Source organism: Rutilus rutilus (genome assembly GCF_951802725.1).
Source record: "Rutilus rutilus genome assembly, chromosome: 3".
Taxonomy (NCBI): domain Eukaryota; kingdom Metazoa; phylum Chordata; class Actinopteri; order Cypriniformes; family Leuciscidae; genus Rutilus; species Rutilus rutilus.
Genome location: NC_140211.1, coordinates 57,055,996 through 57,077,293, shown reverse-complemented (window position 1 = coordinate 57,077,293; position 21,298 = coordinate 57,055,996). Strand labels below are relative to the sequence as shown.

Sequence of the window (21,298 nt, the reverse complement as noted above, 5' to 3'; positions counted from 1 at the left end):
GCTCTGTAATCTGTACACAAATTCGTGATCGCCTAAGTCCCCTTTTAACATCATATATGAAAATGAAAAAACTCATCCCCATATGTATGCTAACTAAAGCATACATTTTTTGCATTTAATCTCACTTCATTGACCAATGTATTTGCTTCTGACCTTCAATGATTCAGATTAGCAAAAATTACTATAGATTTATTTGTTTTTATTGGTAAAGTAAGTGTTAAACATTTTTCTCTTGCATCCTATTCTTTCGTTATCCAGAATGGCATCAGCTGAAATGTTTGCTTGAGCGGCGCCCACTACTTTACACGCGTGACTTTGCATTTTCTTCAGACCGAGGCTTATTATTTGCATTCGTTTTCCATCCACTGTAAAGTTTTTGCTGCGTTCACCCCTCATCACACTGTAGTTTTCCTCAGCAAAAACAGAACGTGAAGACACTTTCCTCTCACGGTCACTGCTTCACAGGGACTTTGGTTTGGAACAACATAAGAGTGAAGAAAATAATGACAGAATTTACATTTTTGAGTGAACTTTATACTCTTTAATGGATCACAGTGACATTCCTTCCACATACATCAGAGACAGAACACATATAACCAAACTGACATATGATGAAACCCAAACCCATAGGGATAAAAAAGAAAATAAGTGTGAAAAAATCTCTTGCAAAGTACAAATATTTGTAATTTGGGAATAAGAATTACATCACTCCCAATGTTAGATAAGGTTTTAACTTTTTTTTTTCATATACCATGCAAATCTTTCACCAGTTTTTTTTTTTTTTTAGATGCAAAGTGCCTTTCTTTGCCTTCCCCTTCACCTATGCAAGTGCTGATTGCGTTTTAACCAGCATTTGAGATTAGTAACCCAGGAAACAGCTAATCACTAACGTTATGTAAAAGTTATGTAAATGTTAGAAAAAAACCTTCCTAAAATAATGGTTTTGAAAAGTCTTATAATGTTTTCATACTTAAAATACATTCTCGTAATATTGAGAGAAAACATTCTTAGTACAACATTCCCAGACAACAAAAATATGTTCTTAGAATGTTTTTCTAACATTCCCATTTAAAAAAACCCGTTGAAAACGTTTTTAACGTATTAAGAACATTTTGTTCTTGGTTTATGTGAATGTTAAAGGGACATTCCATTCTATCACTTTGAAAATTGTTATGAAAACATTATTTCTGAATATTTTTTAAACATTCAAAACATCCACGTTCTGGAAAGTAGAGGTCTGTGTTTATGGATAGACTGTCATGATATCAGCATCTGCACTTGTCATAAATTCCGTTTACATAATGTGATGCAGGAGCGATATTTAATGCACTTAGAAACTTCAAATATGTATTTATTCAAATATTTTATGCACTTAGAAACTGTAAACCCTCTGGACAAATGTGTCAACACAGTTTTTGGTACTTAAAAATACTGTTACTTTGAAATCCAGACCTGTGGCTGTAAGCAATTAATTGCTTACATTTGATCATTTTAAAATTTTGATCACTTGAATTCATATAAACACAAGTAGAAACAGGGCAGCGCAGTGACTCAGTGGGTAGCACTCCAGGTACTCCAAAAACGTTCTTAATACGTAAAAAAAAAAAAAAAAAAAAAAGTTCAGAAAACTGTTTGCACGTTCAGAAAACTTACAGAAATAACGTTTTCATTACATTTTCAAAATGACTGAATTGAATGTTCTTTTAACGCTCACATTAACCAAGAAAGAACATTCTTAATACATAAAAAAAAAAACTGGACGTTTTCAACGTTTAAAAAACATTCAGAAATAACGTTTTCATAACCTAATTGGATTGTTAGCAAACCATTCTAAGAACATATTTTTTGTTAGCTGGGAAGCTGCTCTTTGCACTTTAGTGAAGCAAAAAAATAAGTCAGATAATATATATTTCATCCATCAGGCAGCATACATGTTGTGCAGCTGATGGAAAAATATTTGGCTGGTTTTCAGTTAACAGCTGCTAAGGGTTTGGGCGAATTTCATTATAGTTTTTGATAACTTGGGAGAAGCGAACGATTTTGATCTCCTCTGGTTTAGATTTTCTGTCATCCCACAGATACTCGGGTGAAAGCAGTTTAGTGGGTTTGTTATAAAGGAAGTACTTGTTCAAATGAGACTCCTCCTGCCATGCTGCCTCAATGGATTTAGATGCATCAATGTCCAGCTGCTCCCGGCAGGTTTTAACAAGCTGATATACGTCTTTCACCGAGCCACCAATCACAGCCCCGCCATAATAATAATCACCCTCACCATAAGGAATGAAAGCTTGAGACTCTGGTCGGCGTTCATATGTGAATTGTTCACGAGGCGTACGATAATACCAATTTTGTATGACACCTACCAGACGACTCAAAGTCTCCACCCCCCAGCGACCATAAAACTTTGAATCCACATCAAGGCTGAAAATATAGTCGGCTTCATTGAAAAGTCGGCTTTCAATCAGTCTCTCTAGTCTTGCCATCCTGCTCAAACTGATATCCTGCCATCTGTTAGAACTAGGGACTGTCAACACCGTCAAAGTATGTTCTTCACTCAGTTTCACTGCAGGAACCTGTTCTGGTTGATCAGTGAACACATAATAATGCACACGAAATCCAACAAAGTAATTCTGCTCTGCAGACTCCAGGAAATCTTTAAGAAACTGTGTATACCTGAAAAACAGAGGGAGAGTGACAAAATTGTAAAGTAATAAACTGGCAAAAAAAACAGCTCATTCAAATGTAATGTGACACGCCCATGGAGAGCGCGCGCTCAAACGCAAATGAGGCAATCCACGCAAACCTGTGAACGCCCCCATATCAGCTCGAGAAAACACAAGTTTCAGATCATTACTTGTTTACACCATCTCGCAGCGCTGTGAGGAATAATAATAATGGAAAATGTACCTCAGATGTGCGGGTATATCGAGGAGCGAGCTGAGGAATACTGTAGTAAGTTTTTTCCCTTCTCACGTGAATCGGGTTTCTGTTTATGAATGAATGAACGGCAGAGATGCGCGCTGTTTACCACAGCTTGCAAAAAGACAGTTTAAATTTAAATCGCGTGTGTGAATGAATGATGATGTTTTAGCAAACTGTATTGCTATACTGAGAGGAGTAAAAATTTACTGAAATATGTTGAAATAAAATGTAGGCTATTTGTATAAGCAACGTATTAAACTGCAAATTAACATTTATATGCCCTAATATTTCATAAAAACAACGTTACAGTCAGGCGAAATATGAAAGACAACATTTTGTTGACTAGATTTGGGTACAGTTTTTACTGTAGAATATACTGCCACATCAAATAAGCTTTTGTTTAGCAATTTCTATATATATAAAATACTATTTTTGTCGAAAAAAAGTCATCAACTAAGATGTTAGCTGTTCCAATGTTGGCTATATTCAAACTAATGAATACATAGATAAAATGTAGGCCTATAATCATTTTTTTTTTTTTACAAAGAAAGAGTACACTTGAAATATTGTTGAAATTGTAATTATTGTTGTAATTGTAACCTTTTTAATAAAATAGCAATACATATTTACAAGATAGATGTAAGCAAAATCTTAAATGGTCAATATAAGTCTTCTTCTAAATATATCTTTTGTCCTTGCATTGTGGCTCAGTCAGTGTCACACCTGAATGAATGGCTAATTATGCAGAGTGGGTGGGACATTGTATTCTCAGGTGTAAACCACTCCTCGTTCACGCCCCCCTCGCATATTGGCTTTCCAAGCAAAACCTGTTTTACATCAATTTAAATCAATGTATTGTTTTATGTGAACGATAAAGCAAGACTATTTTCACATAATTTTGAAGCCAGAACTCGAAGCGACAACATCCATTAGTCAAAAGTCTTATTGACACATATTTATTTTGAGTTTTCTGGTCTTATTTCAGCAACTTTCATTTTTATTTTTTTCAATAACCACGCATAAACATTATTCTCTTAAAAATTCAAAAATATACATGCATGGTGATCACATATTTTGGTAGCCCTGTTTGTGCTATATAGAGTGAATTTACACCTTTGCCATTAACATGTTTATAAATAACTGAAAAAAGCACAAATGTCAGAGCATGTCAGAACACCTCCAGGGCCCAGAAAACCGCTCAGACTCCAGAGGGTTAACATAAGCATCAGCATTGCTGAAAGGGCATTCTGGTTTATTTAATATTGTTTAAATTTAAGTCAATGAAGATCAGAGATAGGAGAGATATATACTTACTTTCCAAGAGCGAAGATTGTAGTTGCTACGGTGATGTTTTGTTGTTTGTAGATTGAATCAATCAATGTTGGATCAAAAGTTCCTTCCCGTACAACTGGGGCCAACCATGGTGTCACAGGAAAAAATTGCCCATCTGGACTGTTTTTTAAATGAGGAAATTCACATTTATGTGATATTCACATATGCATCAAATCCAAATCCAAATACATAGTAGTATAAAAGAAAAAATATATGTATAAAAATGTTCTTACCCCAGTACACTGGGCTGGTTGTAAGAAAGCCTGTAAAAAAAAAAAAAAAAAAATTCAGTTGTGAACAGTTGTGATGTCTTGTAATTATCTACAAACAAAACTTGTCATTCAACATTTTGTAACGTCTGTTGTAGATGATGTGTCTTACAGTGGGCTGACCTTGGATCTTAACATCGTAAATCTTAGTTGACTTTATTATTGTTACAACTCTGCAGGGCATTACACCAAAACCAGTTACCTATCAAATAAAAGATCTAACGATAACTTTAAATGCTCTTTACAGTCTTGCCCTTTAATACCTCAGCACCTTCCCACACACTTTAGTCTTTTGTAGCCACTCTTTCTGAATAGAATACTATACAATACCATTACATTTATAACATTAGCACAAAATTAAAATAAAAGTCAATTGCAAACCAGAATTTTGGTAAAGTAAAAACAGAATTTAGGAAAAATTAAAAGAGATTCCCTTTCTTTTCCTTTGTCAATTTACAAAGTGTTAAGACAATCTAGATCAATGACTTCCTCAAATCATAACAGTTTGTTGCAGTTTGAAAACGTTTTTTAGCGGAAGCCGCCATATAAACATAACTTCTGTAAAACAAAAGCTCAGTGATTTGAGTGGATTGCTTTCCCTGGGCTCTGAATAAAATCCTGTTTCCAACACACAAGTGTAACCCACCAGCTTATATGAATACATATAATATAAACTCTGAAATTCATAATATTCCAACAAAAAAAACAGAGATAATAAATATGATGTTTCATAATCCATGTATGAATAAGTTCAAATGTATTACATTTGAGCAAGAGTTCATAGAAACACAAACATCTAAATGCCGTTGTCATGACGCTTCCCCTTTAAGAAATCCGTATGTGATCTCATGAGAATACGTGTATAAGTAGAAAGTGTAGTTCCATGAATCTATCCTCCTCTCCCACGTGTAATCTTTGTTCTCAAGGATCTCTAGGCACGTACTTGCACTTCTTTTGGGACTGTCCCTCTCTCTCACCTTTTTGGACCCAGCTCTCACAGGACTGTTGGACACTGATATTTACCCCACATAATTTTTTCTTGAACGATTTTAAGGGACCTTACCTTATCCATTCAATAAAGATATTTACTGTTAACCGCTCTCACAGTGGCAAAAAAAAAAATGTTAGTTAACCGCTGGAATCCTCCTCACACAATGGACAGACGAACATGGACAGTGTCTTTATTGGACATTATATCGATGGAACTCTCAACTTCTTGTATACATGGATCCAATGTTAAGACTGTGAATTTATGGCATGCTGCTTTTGATATTGTGTCAACACAATTTATTTACGTCTTCATTCTATGTTTGTATTTGATTTTGATTTTATTGAAGTCTACCAGGGGTGGGATGGGGTGGGTTCTAGATTTGTATAGTTGCTTTTTGCTTTGTTTTTCTGTTTTTCTTGACTTTAAAAAAGAAAACTCAATAAACAGTTGTTAACAAAAAAAAAGAAAGTGTAGTTCCCTTTCGAGAACGGTTCACTAGTATTGCGTAGCTATCAGTGTTGGGAAAGTTCACTTTCTACATGAACTACTTCAAAGTTCAGTTCACAAATTTTAAAATGAACTAGTTCAGTTCATAGTTCATACTTCAAAATTTTGAACTAAGTTCACAGTTCCAAAAATGAACTAGTTCATAGTTCTTTTTTTCCATGTGGCTGCGAGATATTATTTTTCAAAATGATTGCCACAGCCCATATAGAACCACAGACAATTATTTTATCAGTTTTAACACTGAAGCTATGCGTCAGATTTTTCCCATCCTCACCGACCTTGCCATTAAACTCGTTTAAATGATCATACGACGCCTCCTTGCTGCTTTTTGTTTTGATTTGTAACGTAAGTGATGAGTTGTTCATGAACGATCCATTCATTGCGTCTGTCACATGACAAATGAACGAAAGACTTGGAAGGTAAAGTAATTATTTATGTTCCCTGTAAACGATTTTTTACCGGCATTATAATGATTTATTAATTCAGAATATGATCAAGATTGCGTAGGTGGATGTGTTCTGGGAATTTGCCAGTTAATAGTATAACATTTAAAGCCCCTTAAATGAACGAAATGACTCGAAAAAAGATTTGATCATTTTAATGAACGAGATCGAACAAGAGAGTCAGTAGACACTGGTGGCTGGTGTTGCCAGATTGGGTGTTTTTTCCGCTACATATTAAGGCCGGTTTACGGGTTTTCGACTGGAAGGCTCTACAGAAATCTGGCACTCTATTGAACGAAGTTAAACTGAGAGAGCGTGCCGTTCACAGACACCAGAATGAACGAGTTCACAGTAACGTTCATCAGGCAGTAATACAGTACGTTCAGTTCACGTTCACCCAAAATATGAACGAGTTCATGAATTATCGTTCAATGAACGCGTTCAGGCACAACACTTGTAGCTATACGCTATAGGAAAACTTATTTTCTCGAGAATATTGAAGCCTTTATTTTAAAACGCAATGTAGCTGCACAGCAAGCACAGTGCAGGCTGTCTAAGCACGCTGATTGGCTGGGCTGCGGCAACTGCACGAACCTATGGCGAAGCAGCGAGGACGAGCAAACCTATCAGGACGCTTCCCGCCTCACGCATGCGTGGCAGCTGATAAGCGGCCCATTTCGCCATTGGAATCAGATTTAATTTCCTTCAGCGAACGACGCATCTCTTCGCTGACTTCTCTGGACAAGAAGCCTCTCTCTCGTTGAACAGCTCGGCAGCGGAACGCAGCGACCTGCAGCAGCAGCTCAGCGACCGGCAGCCTCCTGCTCAGCTTCCTGAAGCTTCTCCGTGTCCTCACCCGGCCGTCGAAGAGCTGGGTCTCGACTGGTCTACACCGGAAGAGCCTGCTAGAAGCCGCCTCGATGAGTGGTTCCTGTTGGGGCGCCAACAGGCCCCTTGCCAACGGGCAGCTCCATTTTTCCCCGCGGTCCACCAGGAGCTCACAAAGTTTTGGCGCATGCCCTACTCGGTCCGCCTGCGTACTTCAACCTCAGCGACGCTCTCAACAATTGACGGCACAGAGGAAAGGGGGTATGAGAAACTGCCCCCACCTGGAGGAAGCGGTGGCTGCACATCTTTGCCCTCCCACCGCCATTGGATGGAGGTCTAATGTGGCACATCCTTCTAAGGCGTGCATAACGACTTCAGCTCTCGCTGGCCGAGCCTACGCTTCCACTGATCAAGCTGCTTCAGCCCTGCACACTATGTCGGTCCTTCAAGTTTTCCAGGCTAAACTCCTCCGCTCCTTGGACGAGTCTGCACTGGAAAACTAGATCTTCAAGGATCTGTGCAGCGCCACCGACCTGACATTGGATGGAGCATGGCCAGCCTGGTGGCGTTAGAGTGCCACCTGTGGCTTAACCTCACAGAGATTAAGGACGCAGACAGAACTGCTTTCCTGGACTCCCCGGTTTCCACCTCTGGTCTCTTCGGCCCATTGGTAAAGGGTTTTGCTGAGCGCTTCACTGAAGCACAGAAGTCTTCGTAGGCCATGCGACACTTCCTTCCCAAGCGCTCCAGCTCGGCTTCAGGTCTCTCAGTCCCGCCCAGCAACTGAAACCAGCCAGCACTTTAAACCAGCCAACCACTTCCCCTTTCCAAAGCACCAGGGTCCCCGGCCTAAATTTACGCTGGACCCGGAGCCTCGGCTCGGAGGCCGTCCTAATCCAGCAGAAAGAAAGAGAAGTGGGCCGGTCTCGCTGTGCCCGGACCACCCCTGAAAATAGCTTGCATGCTTCTTCAGTTCAGGCGGATGGAGATGTTCTGATTGCAAACAACGGGCCAGTTTCAATTTACGCACCCGCCTCTTTACGCATTCCCTCCGGTCTCGATGGTCCCTCAGGTCATCGAACGGATCAGGGAGAACAAGTGTGCAGTCCTCTTAATAGCCCCTCTCTGGCGGACCCAGACATGGTTCCCCGAGTTGATGCAGCTGCTAGAGACAGCTCCCTGGCCTATTCTGCTGAGGAAGGACCTCCTCACGCAGGCGAACAGGACAGTCTGGCACCCCCGTCCCGACTTGTGTGCCCTCCATGTATGGCCCCTCAACGGGTATCCAGGGACTTCCCGGAGAGAGTCTTTAACACTATTGCTGAGGCTAGAGCTCCATTCACAAGATGTCTCTACGCCCTTAAGTGGTCAGTGTTCACCGGCTGGTGCTCAGCTCGGAACCTTGACCCATATTCATGTGAAGTACCACTGGTACTTTCTTTTCTCCAAGAGCTGCTGGATGCGGACCGGACCCCCTCCACACTCAAAGTGTATACATTCGCCAAAGCAGCCTTCCATGCTCCTGTGGCCGGCCAATCTTTAGGGAAAAGCGACCTGATTGTACCCTGCGTGGCCTGTATCAGGGACGCTTGGTCTTGCACTTGCCACTTGGTTTAGCAGGGCGCAGTTCTCCACCGCGTCGTCGAACAGCCCAACCTGGAAAATTGGGGAGTCCAGGAAACGAACCTTGTCCGCATCTGCCATATCAACCAGCCAACGATGGTGCTCCTTGACCACCAGGGTGGACATCGATAGACCGAACGTGCAACCCGCAACGCTCATGCTCCGGAGAGCCAAGTCGGTTGCAGTGCGGAGCTCACTCATGAGCGCATGGTCTAGGCTACCCTCGTGCATGTCCATGAGTGCCTTGGCCTGATAGACCTGTAGTAACGCCATGCCATGCAAAGAGGAAGCGGCTTGCCCACAGGCTTTGTAAGCAGAGAAAGGTGCCGTCCATGACCTGGCAAGCTCTCCATGCACTTCGGGAAAGAAAAGGCACTTGGGCGGTGGGCTGAGAACCAGCGCGGCCCGCCCCGAGAAACCCTCTCCAGAGCTCAGCTCACCCTCCGATGCTGCAATCGGCATCCTGTCCTCTGGAAGGGAACCGAATGAAACGGCTGGTGCGGAGCTCCACCGGCTGCAGTGTGATAGAGGAGTAAGGGGCCCACAGGGATTGGTTACTGGGTGGGGAAGCCATCACTATGATCCTCTGATCACCCATCCCTTATGGCACCCTAGGGTGGGGTGTGGTAATGGGGAATCCACCTTCGCGGACGAAGGCGAGTCTCAATCTCAATACCACGATAGTCATGTTCCCGTAATGAGAACTATCCACAAAAGCTGCTTCAGCATGCTGTAATCCCAAACACGTGATGCAACTAATGTGACCGTCAGAGGGGGACAGGGAACAATCGCATCCAGAAATGCACGGGTAGAATGATATCTTGAAAAAGACACAAACGCACCCATGTTGCTCCTTCAGGAAATGGAAAACTCACCAGTGCCGGAGCACACAGGGGAATGATCGCAGCAACACTGACAGCCTGTAACAGTGAAACACTCACTCTCTTCGCCCTCAACCGGCCATCAGACAAACACAGAAATGTGATGCTGTTAAAACAGCAGTTGAGAGCTCAGAAAGTTTGTGACCACCGCTGCACTCGTGCTGTAGAACCACCAGCACCGGTAGAGACTTCCTGAAGAAGCACCGACACACTCGCTCGTTGTAATATAACAACACTCTTCAGAGACATCGACATGAAGACCGATCGGCTCCAAAGCGAAAGACAACTGGTGAGTGCATCCACTTCCGTATTTATACCCGCGGGCGAAGTGTGAGATGCAAATCTCAAACGCCAATGTGCATTGGCTCGTTTTAACAGTACTCGAAGATGACAGGCTCCCTAAGCGTGATACCAATCAGTCGACACGTCGACTACGTCGAACGTGAGTGACTGAAAGGGAACAGAGAAAATCATTCACTGCTCTTAACTAAATAACTTTTGTAGCTTTAATAAGGATTCATTTATATTTACTTTATAAATTATGCTGTGCAGAGTGTTTGATCGCTTTATTCAATTTCTGTATATTTCCTACCTGTTGGTGGTATGGGGGGTCATATTTAAGACATCAGTAGCTGTATTAGTATCAGTGATACTGGCTTTCATTCATAAAAAGATGTCATTAAACAAGTATTTAAAATATACTGTCTTTATTTAGTCATTTTATGTTGTTTCTACATTAATCTGGAGATTAAATGTGAAATTATTAAATGATGAAATATAAGTCCAAACAAACGCTGACACGTGACAATAATACTATAAGACAATTACAAAGCATTATTTTTTCTAGGAAATTTATATGAGAATTTTGAGTGAGGAAACCGACAGAAAGTGGCCACTCATTCAGTTTTCATTCAGATGCTAGGCCACAATTGAAGATTTCGAGACACTGTGTCCACAGAGGAAAAGTTTCCCATGGCTGAATGACGACGTTAGAATTTCAATTTGATCCAATTTTTGTATTGAAGACATATTTGTAATACCTCTAGTTAGTCCCGGTTTCCAGAAAACGTTCAAACAATAAGCTGCAATTGGACACAATCCTACCTGCAATCTATTGAATGTGGCTTTAGACAGTTTGTTTGGTAGACATTTTATTTAAAGTTCCTGTCATGATAAAAACTATTTTAGTCTAAAAAAGTATTTGAGTCTGTAGCACCAAGTTTCATCCCAAAATTCCACTGTCCACGAAGTCACTATTTTGTTCAATGTAATAAATGCTACGTGGGATCTTCATTTCTCAGCTCTGGAAGGCTCTAGAGACATGAGTGCAAGATTGGAGGCTCTAGAGCAGGGCTATTCAATTGGCGGTCCGCCAATCATCTCCATCCGCCGACGGCACCAACCTCCCTCCTCCTCTTTTCCTGGCGGTGTGGCTAATTTAGTTTGATCCTCGCTCCGATTGACCTGAGAAACGTTTTACGTGCGAATATTTTAGCAGTTATTTATGTCGAATGAACCAGTGATACCAATCATTCGTGAATGAATCATTATTTTGGTTCGATTCTTTCTAAACGCACTCGGATTCATTCGGACCGCTCCGTCACTGAATCATCTGAAGCGGTTTCTCGGTCAGTAGGCTACAGTAACAACAAATAGGGCTGTTTTCATTTGTTTCACTAGTTGTTTCAACACAGCCCAGCATGGAGTTGGGTTTACTCCCGGTCACTATTATTAAACAGCGCTGCGACAACCAGTGGGAAGCGTTTCAGTTCGACAGAAACATATCTGTTACAAACCACAAATCACTTGATGATTTAACTAGTATTAAATCGGATGAAACAGCCTCAACATTCCCAACAAGACTGATGAGGAAAGCAGGAGAAACATTGTGGCATGAACGAAATTAGAAGACTTTAAATCCCGTAACCACCTTTACAAACATTTACCATGAATGTACTGTAGTAATTTACCATGGGTTGGCCAGAAATGTGCAATATTTATATTGAATACTATGTAGTAATAAATAAATATAGTGTATATATATATATATAAAAATAAATATAGTGTAATAAATTGTTGTCTGCCTCGACCCAGATTCCACTCCTAAATATATTTTAGAATGAGCTCATCCCCAAAATGGCTTAATTATCATAGAGATTAAGGCAGTCAAGTTATATTGTTTTTTTGACCATTTGGGTTGATCACATCCTGAGCAAATGGTAGTCAATTGTAGAATGGGACTGGGTGTGGGACACAGAGAACCTTCTCAGACAATGGGGTGTCACAACTTCATTAAAATACAGATCACAGCTGTTGAACAAGAGCAACTTCATTTACATTAAGAGTGGTAAAACTGTAACAGGATAAAAGATTTGAGATTTGGATGTTCTGGGTTCATTCTGACGCCGGTGAACCCAAGGTGCTTTGTGTACCTTGCCACTGCTATACTGTAATAAACTTCATTTTTGAGATCTTCGACGTCCACATCATTTTTTCTTACAATAGTATATATATATATATATATATATATATATATATATATATATATATTAGTATAATAGTAGATATAGTGGTTTATATTGCATTAGATTTATTAGGTGGGTAGAGGAATATATAATTAATGTTTGTTATGAAATTATGTCAGTTTCTTTGTAAAGGTGCATATAGTTTTTAACTTGTGTTTAGGCATTTTTATGCACTGGGAGTGAGTAGCCTGTGTTTATCAAGTCTCACTGTCAGAATATTTTCATTTAAGCATATCAATTATAAATAAAATAATTATTATTTCTCACCAACAGCTATGCGTTTGTATAATTAATTTGTTCCAAGGAAAATAGTTGTACACAGCTGTAAATTATCAAGTTTTTATTAATTATGGATTTATATATCTGCATACTGTTGGGTACCACATTTCCACGTAAATACCACACTTTTTTAGGGTTACTTTAACTTATTTATTGAAACTGTTATGTTTCAATAAATAAGCTAAACCCCCAAACCAACCCACCGGCCCATCTAAACTTTTCGATTTGATAATCCGGCCCTCAAATGAAGCTAATTGAATAGCCCTGCTCTAGAGCATTCCAGAGCTGAGATATGGAGATCCCATGTAGAATTTATTCCATTGTACAAAATAGTGGCTTTGTGGACAGTGGAATTTTGGGATGAAACTTGCTACAGACTCAGGGGAGCCTGCGAGGGTGATCGAAAAAGGCTCGAATGACCATTAAATAAGAGGCATCAGTCTGTCATCCCAATTCACTCTACGATCCCTCCGAGTCATTATGCGTCCAGTGGCAGCTTATTTGTATGGCCGTTTGTCCACGAACCTCCTATATGTACTTCTTATATTATTCAACATTTTATTGTAATCTAATGTTTCTTTTAGATTCTTGACACAAGGATTGCACAGCTCTGGTGGAACTGCTTTACAGGTGCACACATTCTCTGGTGGCGATCCTTCACTAACAAGAAACATGTGGATGACAGTCACATTTCTTGTCTGAAGGTAAATGACAATCTATAAAATAAATCTCAGGGGCAGGGGACACATTTGCAGCACCAATTATTTACTTAAAAATAATTTAAAGGACCTTGATGAGAATGACATGGTCCTTATTCCAAGAATTGTTGGTGGACAGAGCCCTGGAAAGGGAAACTTGAATACATTTTTGCTCAACAGTTGTTACTCTTTGTGGTTAAAGCGGTATCTGTTTGTTTTGTAAAGGTCTTGGATGGTTTGATGAATCATATTCGAGTGTACTGGCAACTACAAGTCAATTTCTGAGATGGACCTGGCTATACTATGGTATTTTGTGCATTGTAAATGACAAAATTGTTATCTTTATTTACTAATGTACATTTCTTAATTTCTAATTTTCTGGGATTTTGATTTTGTGGGTTTCATAAGCCGTAAGCCATAATCATCAAAATTATAACAAATAAAGGCTTGAAATATCTCACTTTGCATGTAACGAGTCTATATACTATATTAGTTTCACCTATTAAGTTGAATTCTTGAAATAAATCAACTTTTTGATTATATTCTAATTTTATGAACAGCACCTGTATATGTTTATATGTTTCACAGGGCTCAGCTGAAAAAGAGTTCTCGGTCTCAGTCTGGTTCCCTGTTAAAATAAAGTAAAAAAAAAAAAAAAAACACTACATATAAAGTTTTTATACAGTAAGACAATTGTGATTGTGATTTTTTTATTCATTGTCACCAAAATGGGGCAATTTAAAGCCTTTATAATGTCTCCTAATGGCTGACACAACACATGCAGGTAAGGGTCCAATACTAGCTTTGCTATTGCCTGATACATGATAATAATCTGTACAATATTATGATCTGAGCATAGTGTTATATGTATAGTCAGCTAACATGTATATATTTAAGCTAACATTGGTTCCGTTTCGAGGGAACTCGCGATGCGTCAACGTCGCTTTGGGAACGCCTCCGTGTGATTACGTCTGAAGCACGTATGTCTACTAGTTTAATAGGAAGAATGAGCGTCACGGGCGGGTGACTTCATGACCAGGAAAGGATAAAAGCACATCCGGTGCAACCGGCGCTAGCTTTTGTGCCTCAGCAAAGCGCTCTATGTCAAAACTGTCTGTATATTTATTGTTTGTCTGCCACGTATCTAAAAGTCATGGCGAAACAACTGAAGAGTTCAGATGCAAAAGCCTCTAAGTGCCATCTGAAATTTTCTTGAATGATCATTTTTATCAAGCTCATATATTTAAGTTCAGTAGTTTCACTTAAATGACAATTAATAGGTAATTTTCATTGCTATTTAAGTGACATTACTGAACTTAAATATACGAGCTTGATAAAAATGATCATTCAAGAAGAAAATTTCAGATGGCACTTAGAGGGTTTTGCATCTGAACTCTTCAACTATTCAAGGCGATCTTTGTGTAGTTTGTTTGGGAGTGGAGCATGCTATGTCAGCCTTCGAGGGGGCTGACTGTCAGCATTGTGAGCTTCTCCCGCTCCGCATCCTCCGCTCCCGCCTGTCCTTGTTTGATGAAAGTGGTCAGGCTCGCGAACCTCGGGGTGCAGGACCCGCTGCTCCTGAGGCAGCACGGAGAATGCAGACCTGGGGTTCGCAAATGGATCTCTCGGCAGGGTTGGAGATGGGCTCTGCCTTATCTCCTCCCTTACCCGGGGGATCCAGTGCTCTCTTGCCGGTGTCGGAAGCCCGCCCTGCGGCTTCTTCCGCCCTGGAAGAGAGCCTCATGCTTCAGTGCTCTAGCTCCGAGGACACAAACATAAGGGAAGAAGATTCGCCATCTTCTTCTCCTGCATATGATGAGCTAGTGGAGGTGATAACTCGTGCTGTAGACAAATTAAAGATTGACTGGCCAGCAGAGAGAAAAGGCGCTCGTCCTAAAAGCAAGCTTGACGAGCACTTTTTACAGTCTAATTACAGTCTGCATAGTGAGCTATGTAGATCGTGGAATAAGCCATATTCTTCACGTCTCTTCAGTCCCCAAGTGCACACATATTCTGATATAAGGGGACTGAAGGAATATGGTTATGGGTCGATGCCCCCGGCGGAACAGACGCTCGCGAGCTGTCTGTCTCCCGGGTCAGCATCGTCCTTGAAAGCGCCCGTGTTGCCCACTAAACCGCTAAAAACTACATCTAGTTTGGTGGGCAAAGCTTATACAGCAGCGGGTCAAGCTGGAGCCTGCCTGCACACCATGGCAGTGCTCCAAGCCTATCAGGCAGACCTGTTGGGGGATATTGACAAGAGTGAGGGAGTCAGTCCTGATGATATTCGAGAGCTTCGTCGGACTACAGATCTTTCTCTCAGAGCTACAAAGGAGATGGCAGCCCTTGTAGCTGCTGAGAGGCATTTATGGCTAAATCTAGCAAAAAAAAAGGAAAAAGATCTAGCTTTTTTGTTAGATGCCCCTATTTCACCATCTGGTCTTTTTGGCGACTCAGTGAATATGGTCGTTGAACGTTTTCAAGAAACTAAGAAACAGTCAGAGGCATTTAAAAAGTTTCTCCCTCGATGAGTCAAAGCCCCCGATGATGCTGGGCGTGAGCATCCTCAACAGAGCACTTCATATCATGCACAGCAAAAAGAGAGTGTCGCATCTCGGGCTCCCCCTAATAAACCATGGGGAACGAGCCGTCACTCTCAGCCGAAGTCTTCTAAGCCAAAGCCGGATCTGAGGACCGTTCTTATGGCGAAGAAGGCTTCGTCACCAACGTCAGACCATTGAGGACAGCCCCAGCCGGGGTGGAGCGGTGTTCACCTCTTTTCACGGTGCCCGTTCCATTTCGGGGTCCTCAGGGGACCGTTCTGCCAACCCCGCCACCCTTGGTGCCTCGGGGCGCAGCGGTCTTCAGCGAGCTCTTGGCTCAACGTCAGACTCTGAGGGGGGTTCAAAAACAGTCAATTCGGTTGTTTCCTGCCAGGATGTTTCAGGACACCGAAGGGGCTGTTACATTAACCCTCTGAGGTCGGCAATCACGCCGGCGTGATCTGCTCGCTTTTTTCCTTATCAGTTGAATTGAGACCCGAAATACTGTTTTGACTTTGATTTTACAAACAAGTTTCATACATCAATCGATTCTGTTAAATGTGTATTATTTTTGTGTATACTCACAATAAAAACAAAGTGTTGTGCTTTTTGCCAAATAAAGAAAAATAAACACGAAGCGAGTTCTGCCTTCTCTCTGTCAGTGTAGTCCATTCTGAAACGCGTCCAAAAATGAACAATAACTCAGCGAATTCTCAGTCAATCAGGCATACAGACACACAGGCATGAAGCTTGAATTCTCTTCTTTTAAATGAAGTAATTTATATAAAAAACAAATATTCTCAGTTCATGTAATCTGTAAGAAAAGAGCGAGATGTCAGTCGTTCTCATCTCATCTAATTACTTGTAATGTGACTCCGCCCACGGAGAGCGCGCGCTATTCAAACGCAAATGACTGAGGCAATCCACGCAAAATGTGAACGCCCCCATATCAGCTCGAGAAAACACAAGTTTATTCAGATCATTACTTGTTTACACCGTCTCGCAGCGCTGTGAGGAATAATAATAATGGAAAAAGTACCTCAGAAGTGCGGGTATTTCGAGGCTCGTATATTTAAGTTCAGTAATTTCACCTAAATAGCAATGAATATAACCTATTTTCATTGCTATTTAAGTGAAATTACTGAACTTAAATATACGAGCTTGATAAAAATGATCATTCTAGAAGAAAATGTCAGATGGCACTTAGAGGCATTTGCATCTGAACTCTTCATATCTCCTTGGGTCCTGCAGATAATAGAGAAAGGTTACCTCACAAAGGTTTGGTTCTCCTCCACCTCGTTACAACGGGGTGCTACCCACGTTAGTTCATCCCGAGCAGGCTCTGGTAATGGAGCAAGAAGTAGAGTCTCTATTAGCGAAGGGAACTATAGAGCAGGTGTACTTGCCTGACAGAGAATCAGGGTTTTACAGCCGTTACTTTATTTTTCCAAAAAAGGATGGGGGGTTGCGTCCCATTTTAGATCTTCGTGTGTTGAATCGTGCAGTCATGAAACTCAAGTTCAAGATGCTTACACTCAAACAGATCATGACTCAAATCAGATCTGAGGACTGGTTTGTCATGATAGATTTAAAAGACGCTTACTTCCATATCTCCATCCTCCCTCAACACAGGAAGTTCCTGAGGTTTTCTTTTGGGGGCAAAGAATACCAATATCGGGTGCTTCCATTCGGTCTAGCTCTATCACCCCGCACGTTCACGAAGTGCATAGATGCAGCTCTGGCCCCGCTCAGGCTGCAGGGCATACGCATTCTGAACTACATCGACGACTGGCTGATTCTAGCGGAATCAGAGCAGTTAGCGGTTCAGCATCGAGATGTCGTCCTCGCTCACATGAAGAATTTGGGGTTGAGACTCAATGCCAAGAAGAGTGTGCTTTCTCCACTACAGAGAACCACTTTCCTTGGTGTGGTATGGGATTCAGTCACGATGCAAGCCAATCTATTGCCCGTTCGTGTAGCTGCTATCCTCACAGCCATGAAAGAGTTGAAGCTAGGCCAGTCACGCACTGTGAAACAGTTCGAGAAACTGTTGAGCCTCATGGCAGCAGCGTCCAATGTGATACCCTTTGGGCTACTGTACATGAGACCCTTGCAGTGGTGGCTCAGAACCAGAGGGTTCTCCTCAAGGGGAAACCCACTTCGTACGATCAAGATCACATGGCACTGTCTCCGCGCCTTGGTTATATGGAGGAAACACTGGTTCCTATCCCAAGGTTCGGTGTTGGGAGCTCTTTGCCATCGAGTTGCTATCTCGATAGACGCTTCCCTCACCGGCTGGGGAGCGATAATGGAAGGCCGCACAGCTCAGGGTCTGTGGAGGAGTCATCATCTTTCTTAGCACATTAACTTCCTGGAGATGATGGCAGTCTTCAATGCGTTGAAGCATTTCCTCCCAGATCTGAGGGGCCATTATGTGCTTGTCCGTACAGACAACACATCGGTGGTCTCTTACATAAATCGTCAGGGGGGTCTGCGTTCGCGTCCACTCTGCAAACTGGCGCATCAGATCCTCCTGTGGTCCCTAGGGAAGATACTCTCCCTGAGGGCAGTGTATATCCCAGGGTGCCAAAATATAGGAGGAGACACCCTGTCGAGGCAGGGGCTGAGGCCAGGGGATTGGAGACTTCACCCCGAGGTGGTGGAGCAGATATGGGAATTTTACGGTCAAGCGGAAGTGGATCTGTTTGCGTCTCAGTACACGATGCACTGTCCACTTTGGTTCTCCCTCACGATGGTACAGAAGTGGCTGAGGCTACGTCTGTTCGCTTTTCCCCCGTTGCTCTGCTCCCAGGAGTTCTGGAGAGAGTCCGCCGGGACAGAGTAAGTCTACTGCTAGTAGCACCATGTTGGCCGAGTCGAATTTGGTTTGCGGACCTAATTTTTCTCCTCGACGGCCGTCCTTTGGAGATCCCGATCAAGAGAGACCTTCTGTCTCAGGCAGGGGGCACAATATTTCACCCCCGACCAGAGATTTGGAAACTATGGGTTTGGCCTCTGAGGGGGCCCAACTTATAGAGAGTGGTCTCTCAACTGAGGTTGTTGAGACCATTCTTAACTCCAGAGCTCCAGCTACGAGGAAATTATATGCACTAAAGTAGAAAGTGTTCACTTCTTGGTGTCACCAGCGTCAGTGGGATCCAGTTAACTGCTCAGTTAGTACAGTACTTGAGTTTCTCCAAGACCACTTTGCATCAGGTTTATGTCCTTCTACCTTAAAGGTTTACGTGGCGGCCATTGCAGCCTTCCACGCCCCGGTCGTTGGTATATCATTCGTGGCACCTTGAGGCTGAGGCCTGCAACTCGCCTGCAACTAGGGTACCGGCTTGGGACCTGGCAATAGTTCTGGAAGGCCATTCAGGGGCTCCCTTCGAGCCCCTAGAGTCAGTTTCAGAAAAATTTCTGACATTCAAGACTATATTTCTTCTAGCGATTTCATCCCTCAAAAGAGTCGGAGACCTTCAGGCCCTTTCGGTTTCTCCCACCTGCCTTGAATTTGCACCCGGGATGGTCAAGGCATTCTTATACCCTAAACAGGGATACGTCCCTAAGGTGCCAACCAATATTCCAAAGCCTATTGTGCTGCAGGCTTTCTGTCCTCCTCCTTTTACATCTTCGGACCAGGAAAAACTGAATCTCTTGTGTCCAGTGCGAGCATTGGACACTTATGTCCAGAGGGCTGCCCCGTGGAGAAAATCTGATCAGTTATTTGTCTGCTTTGGATCACCTAAGAAAGGTCTTCCAGCCTCTAGCAAACAATCAGTAAGTGGATAGTTGAGGCTATCTCTCTTGCCTATGAGTCCTCTGGCCAGCCGTGCCCTTTGGTGGTCAGAGCTCATTCTACTAGGGGTATTGCGGCCTCTAAAGCCTTATTATCTGGGGTTTCCCTTCAGGAGGTTTGTGATGCGGCGGGTTGGTCCTTGCTCACATTCATGAGGTTTTATAGCCTGGACCTGGTTGTTGCCCCAGGTTCTCAGGTGCTTAATACTTAGGTTGCCGACAGTGTTAATTACAGGCAATTGTAAGTCTGGCGTGTTGGGTATTCTCGTTCCCAAAGCGTTGTTGATGCATTGCGAGTTCCCTTGAAAGGGAATGTCTCAGGTTACAACTGTAACCCTAGTTCCCTGAGAAGGGAACGAGACGATGCGTCACCCTGCCATACTTCCTGCATCCCTGTAATTGATTTTGCTTCGGCTCTAGAAGCTAGCGCCAGTTGCACCGGATGTGCTTTTATCCTTTCCTGGTCATGACGTCACCCGCTCGTGACACTCCTTCTTCCTATTGGACTTGTTGACATACGTGCTTCAGACGTAATCACACGGAGGCGTTCCCAAAGCGTCGTTGACGAATCGTCTCGTTCCCTTCTCAAGGAACTAGGGTTACAGTCGTAACCTGAGACGTTTCTCACCAAGACACCTGCCCTGTTCTCTTCATACCACAACTCAATTAGTCTCCTGTGACCGTTGTTCTGTCTAATCCTGGCCTGTCCCTGCTCTCTGGGTTGTATAGCAGGCTCATAATTATATGGCTGAGGTCTGTCATACGAGTAAACATTTGCAATTTCCTCAGCGTCCGAACTGTCATTGAGATCCATTGCTTTCATTGTTTAAATTGGCTGCACTCCCTCCTGTTACGTCACTTCTGATTTTGGCGATTTTCAGATTTTTAGAATCTAGTTCCTACATTATTTTTCTATACATTGAGTCACTGGGTACTCTAACCTGCAAAATGCCCTTTCATATTATTTTTAATATGGCAATATAAAAACTGCCGCTTTCTTAAGGTCTTATTATCACTTTATTAAAATTAAGAAAAAGAGACGGACAAATGTTTACTTTCACGAGCCGTCACATATTTTGAATTTGCAGCAGGAATCCCTTAAGTGAGAACAAGAAGTTTAAAGCTTACAGGCTTCCGTACGTCCACTGCCCACAGTGTCTTCTGGTATTTTTAATGGTTCGATTCTCTCAAGTCTGCGGCTGCATCCGAAAACTGATAAATGCTAAGGTCGGAAGTCATCAAGGCACGTCCGAATGCAATGCTAGTTTCACTTCCTGTCCTATATTCTTCTAGAAGCACATTTGTGAGGTTGGGCACTGATGTTAGACGAGAAGGCCTGGCTTGCAGTCTCCGCTCTAATTCATCCCAAATGTGTTCTATCAGATTGAGGTCAGGCCAGTCAAGTTCCTTCACACGAAACCAGTGCACAAAGCAAGGACCATAAAGACATGAATGAGTCATGTCTTTATGGACCTTGCTTTGTGCACTGGTGCATAGTCATGTTGGAACAGGAACATCCCCAAACTGTTTCCACTATGTTGACAGCATGAAATTGTCCAAAATGTCTTGGTATGCTGAAGCATTAAGAGTTCCTTTCACTGGAACTAAAGGGCAAAGCCCAACCCCTGAAAAACAACCCCACACCATAATCACTGACGA

The 21,298-nt window shown here is 42.2% G+C and overlaps 1 protein-coding gene across 1 annotated transcript in view; it reads right to left on the bottom strand.

Annotated features, from left to right (window-relative positions):
- Positions 1-529: 529 nt before the first annotated feature.
- The window catches only part of LOC311287955 (globoside alpha-1,3-N-acetylgalactosaminyltransferase 1-like), a 59,281-nt gene continuing 38,512 nt past the window's right edge, over positions 530-21,298 (bottom strand). The window contains exons 6-8 of the mRNA XM_084405082.1: positions 4,488-4,517; positions 4,237-4,374; positions 530-2,673 (exon numbers count right to left, since the gene is read on the bottom strand). Of these exons, the coding sequence (XP_084261208.1) occupies positions 1,983-2,673; positions 4,237-4,374; positions 4,488-4,517 (859 nt within the window). The 3' untranslated portion in view covers positions 530-1,982. The remainder of the gene's footprint in view (positions 2,674-4,236; positions 4,375-4,487; positions 4,518-21,298) is intronic.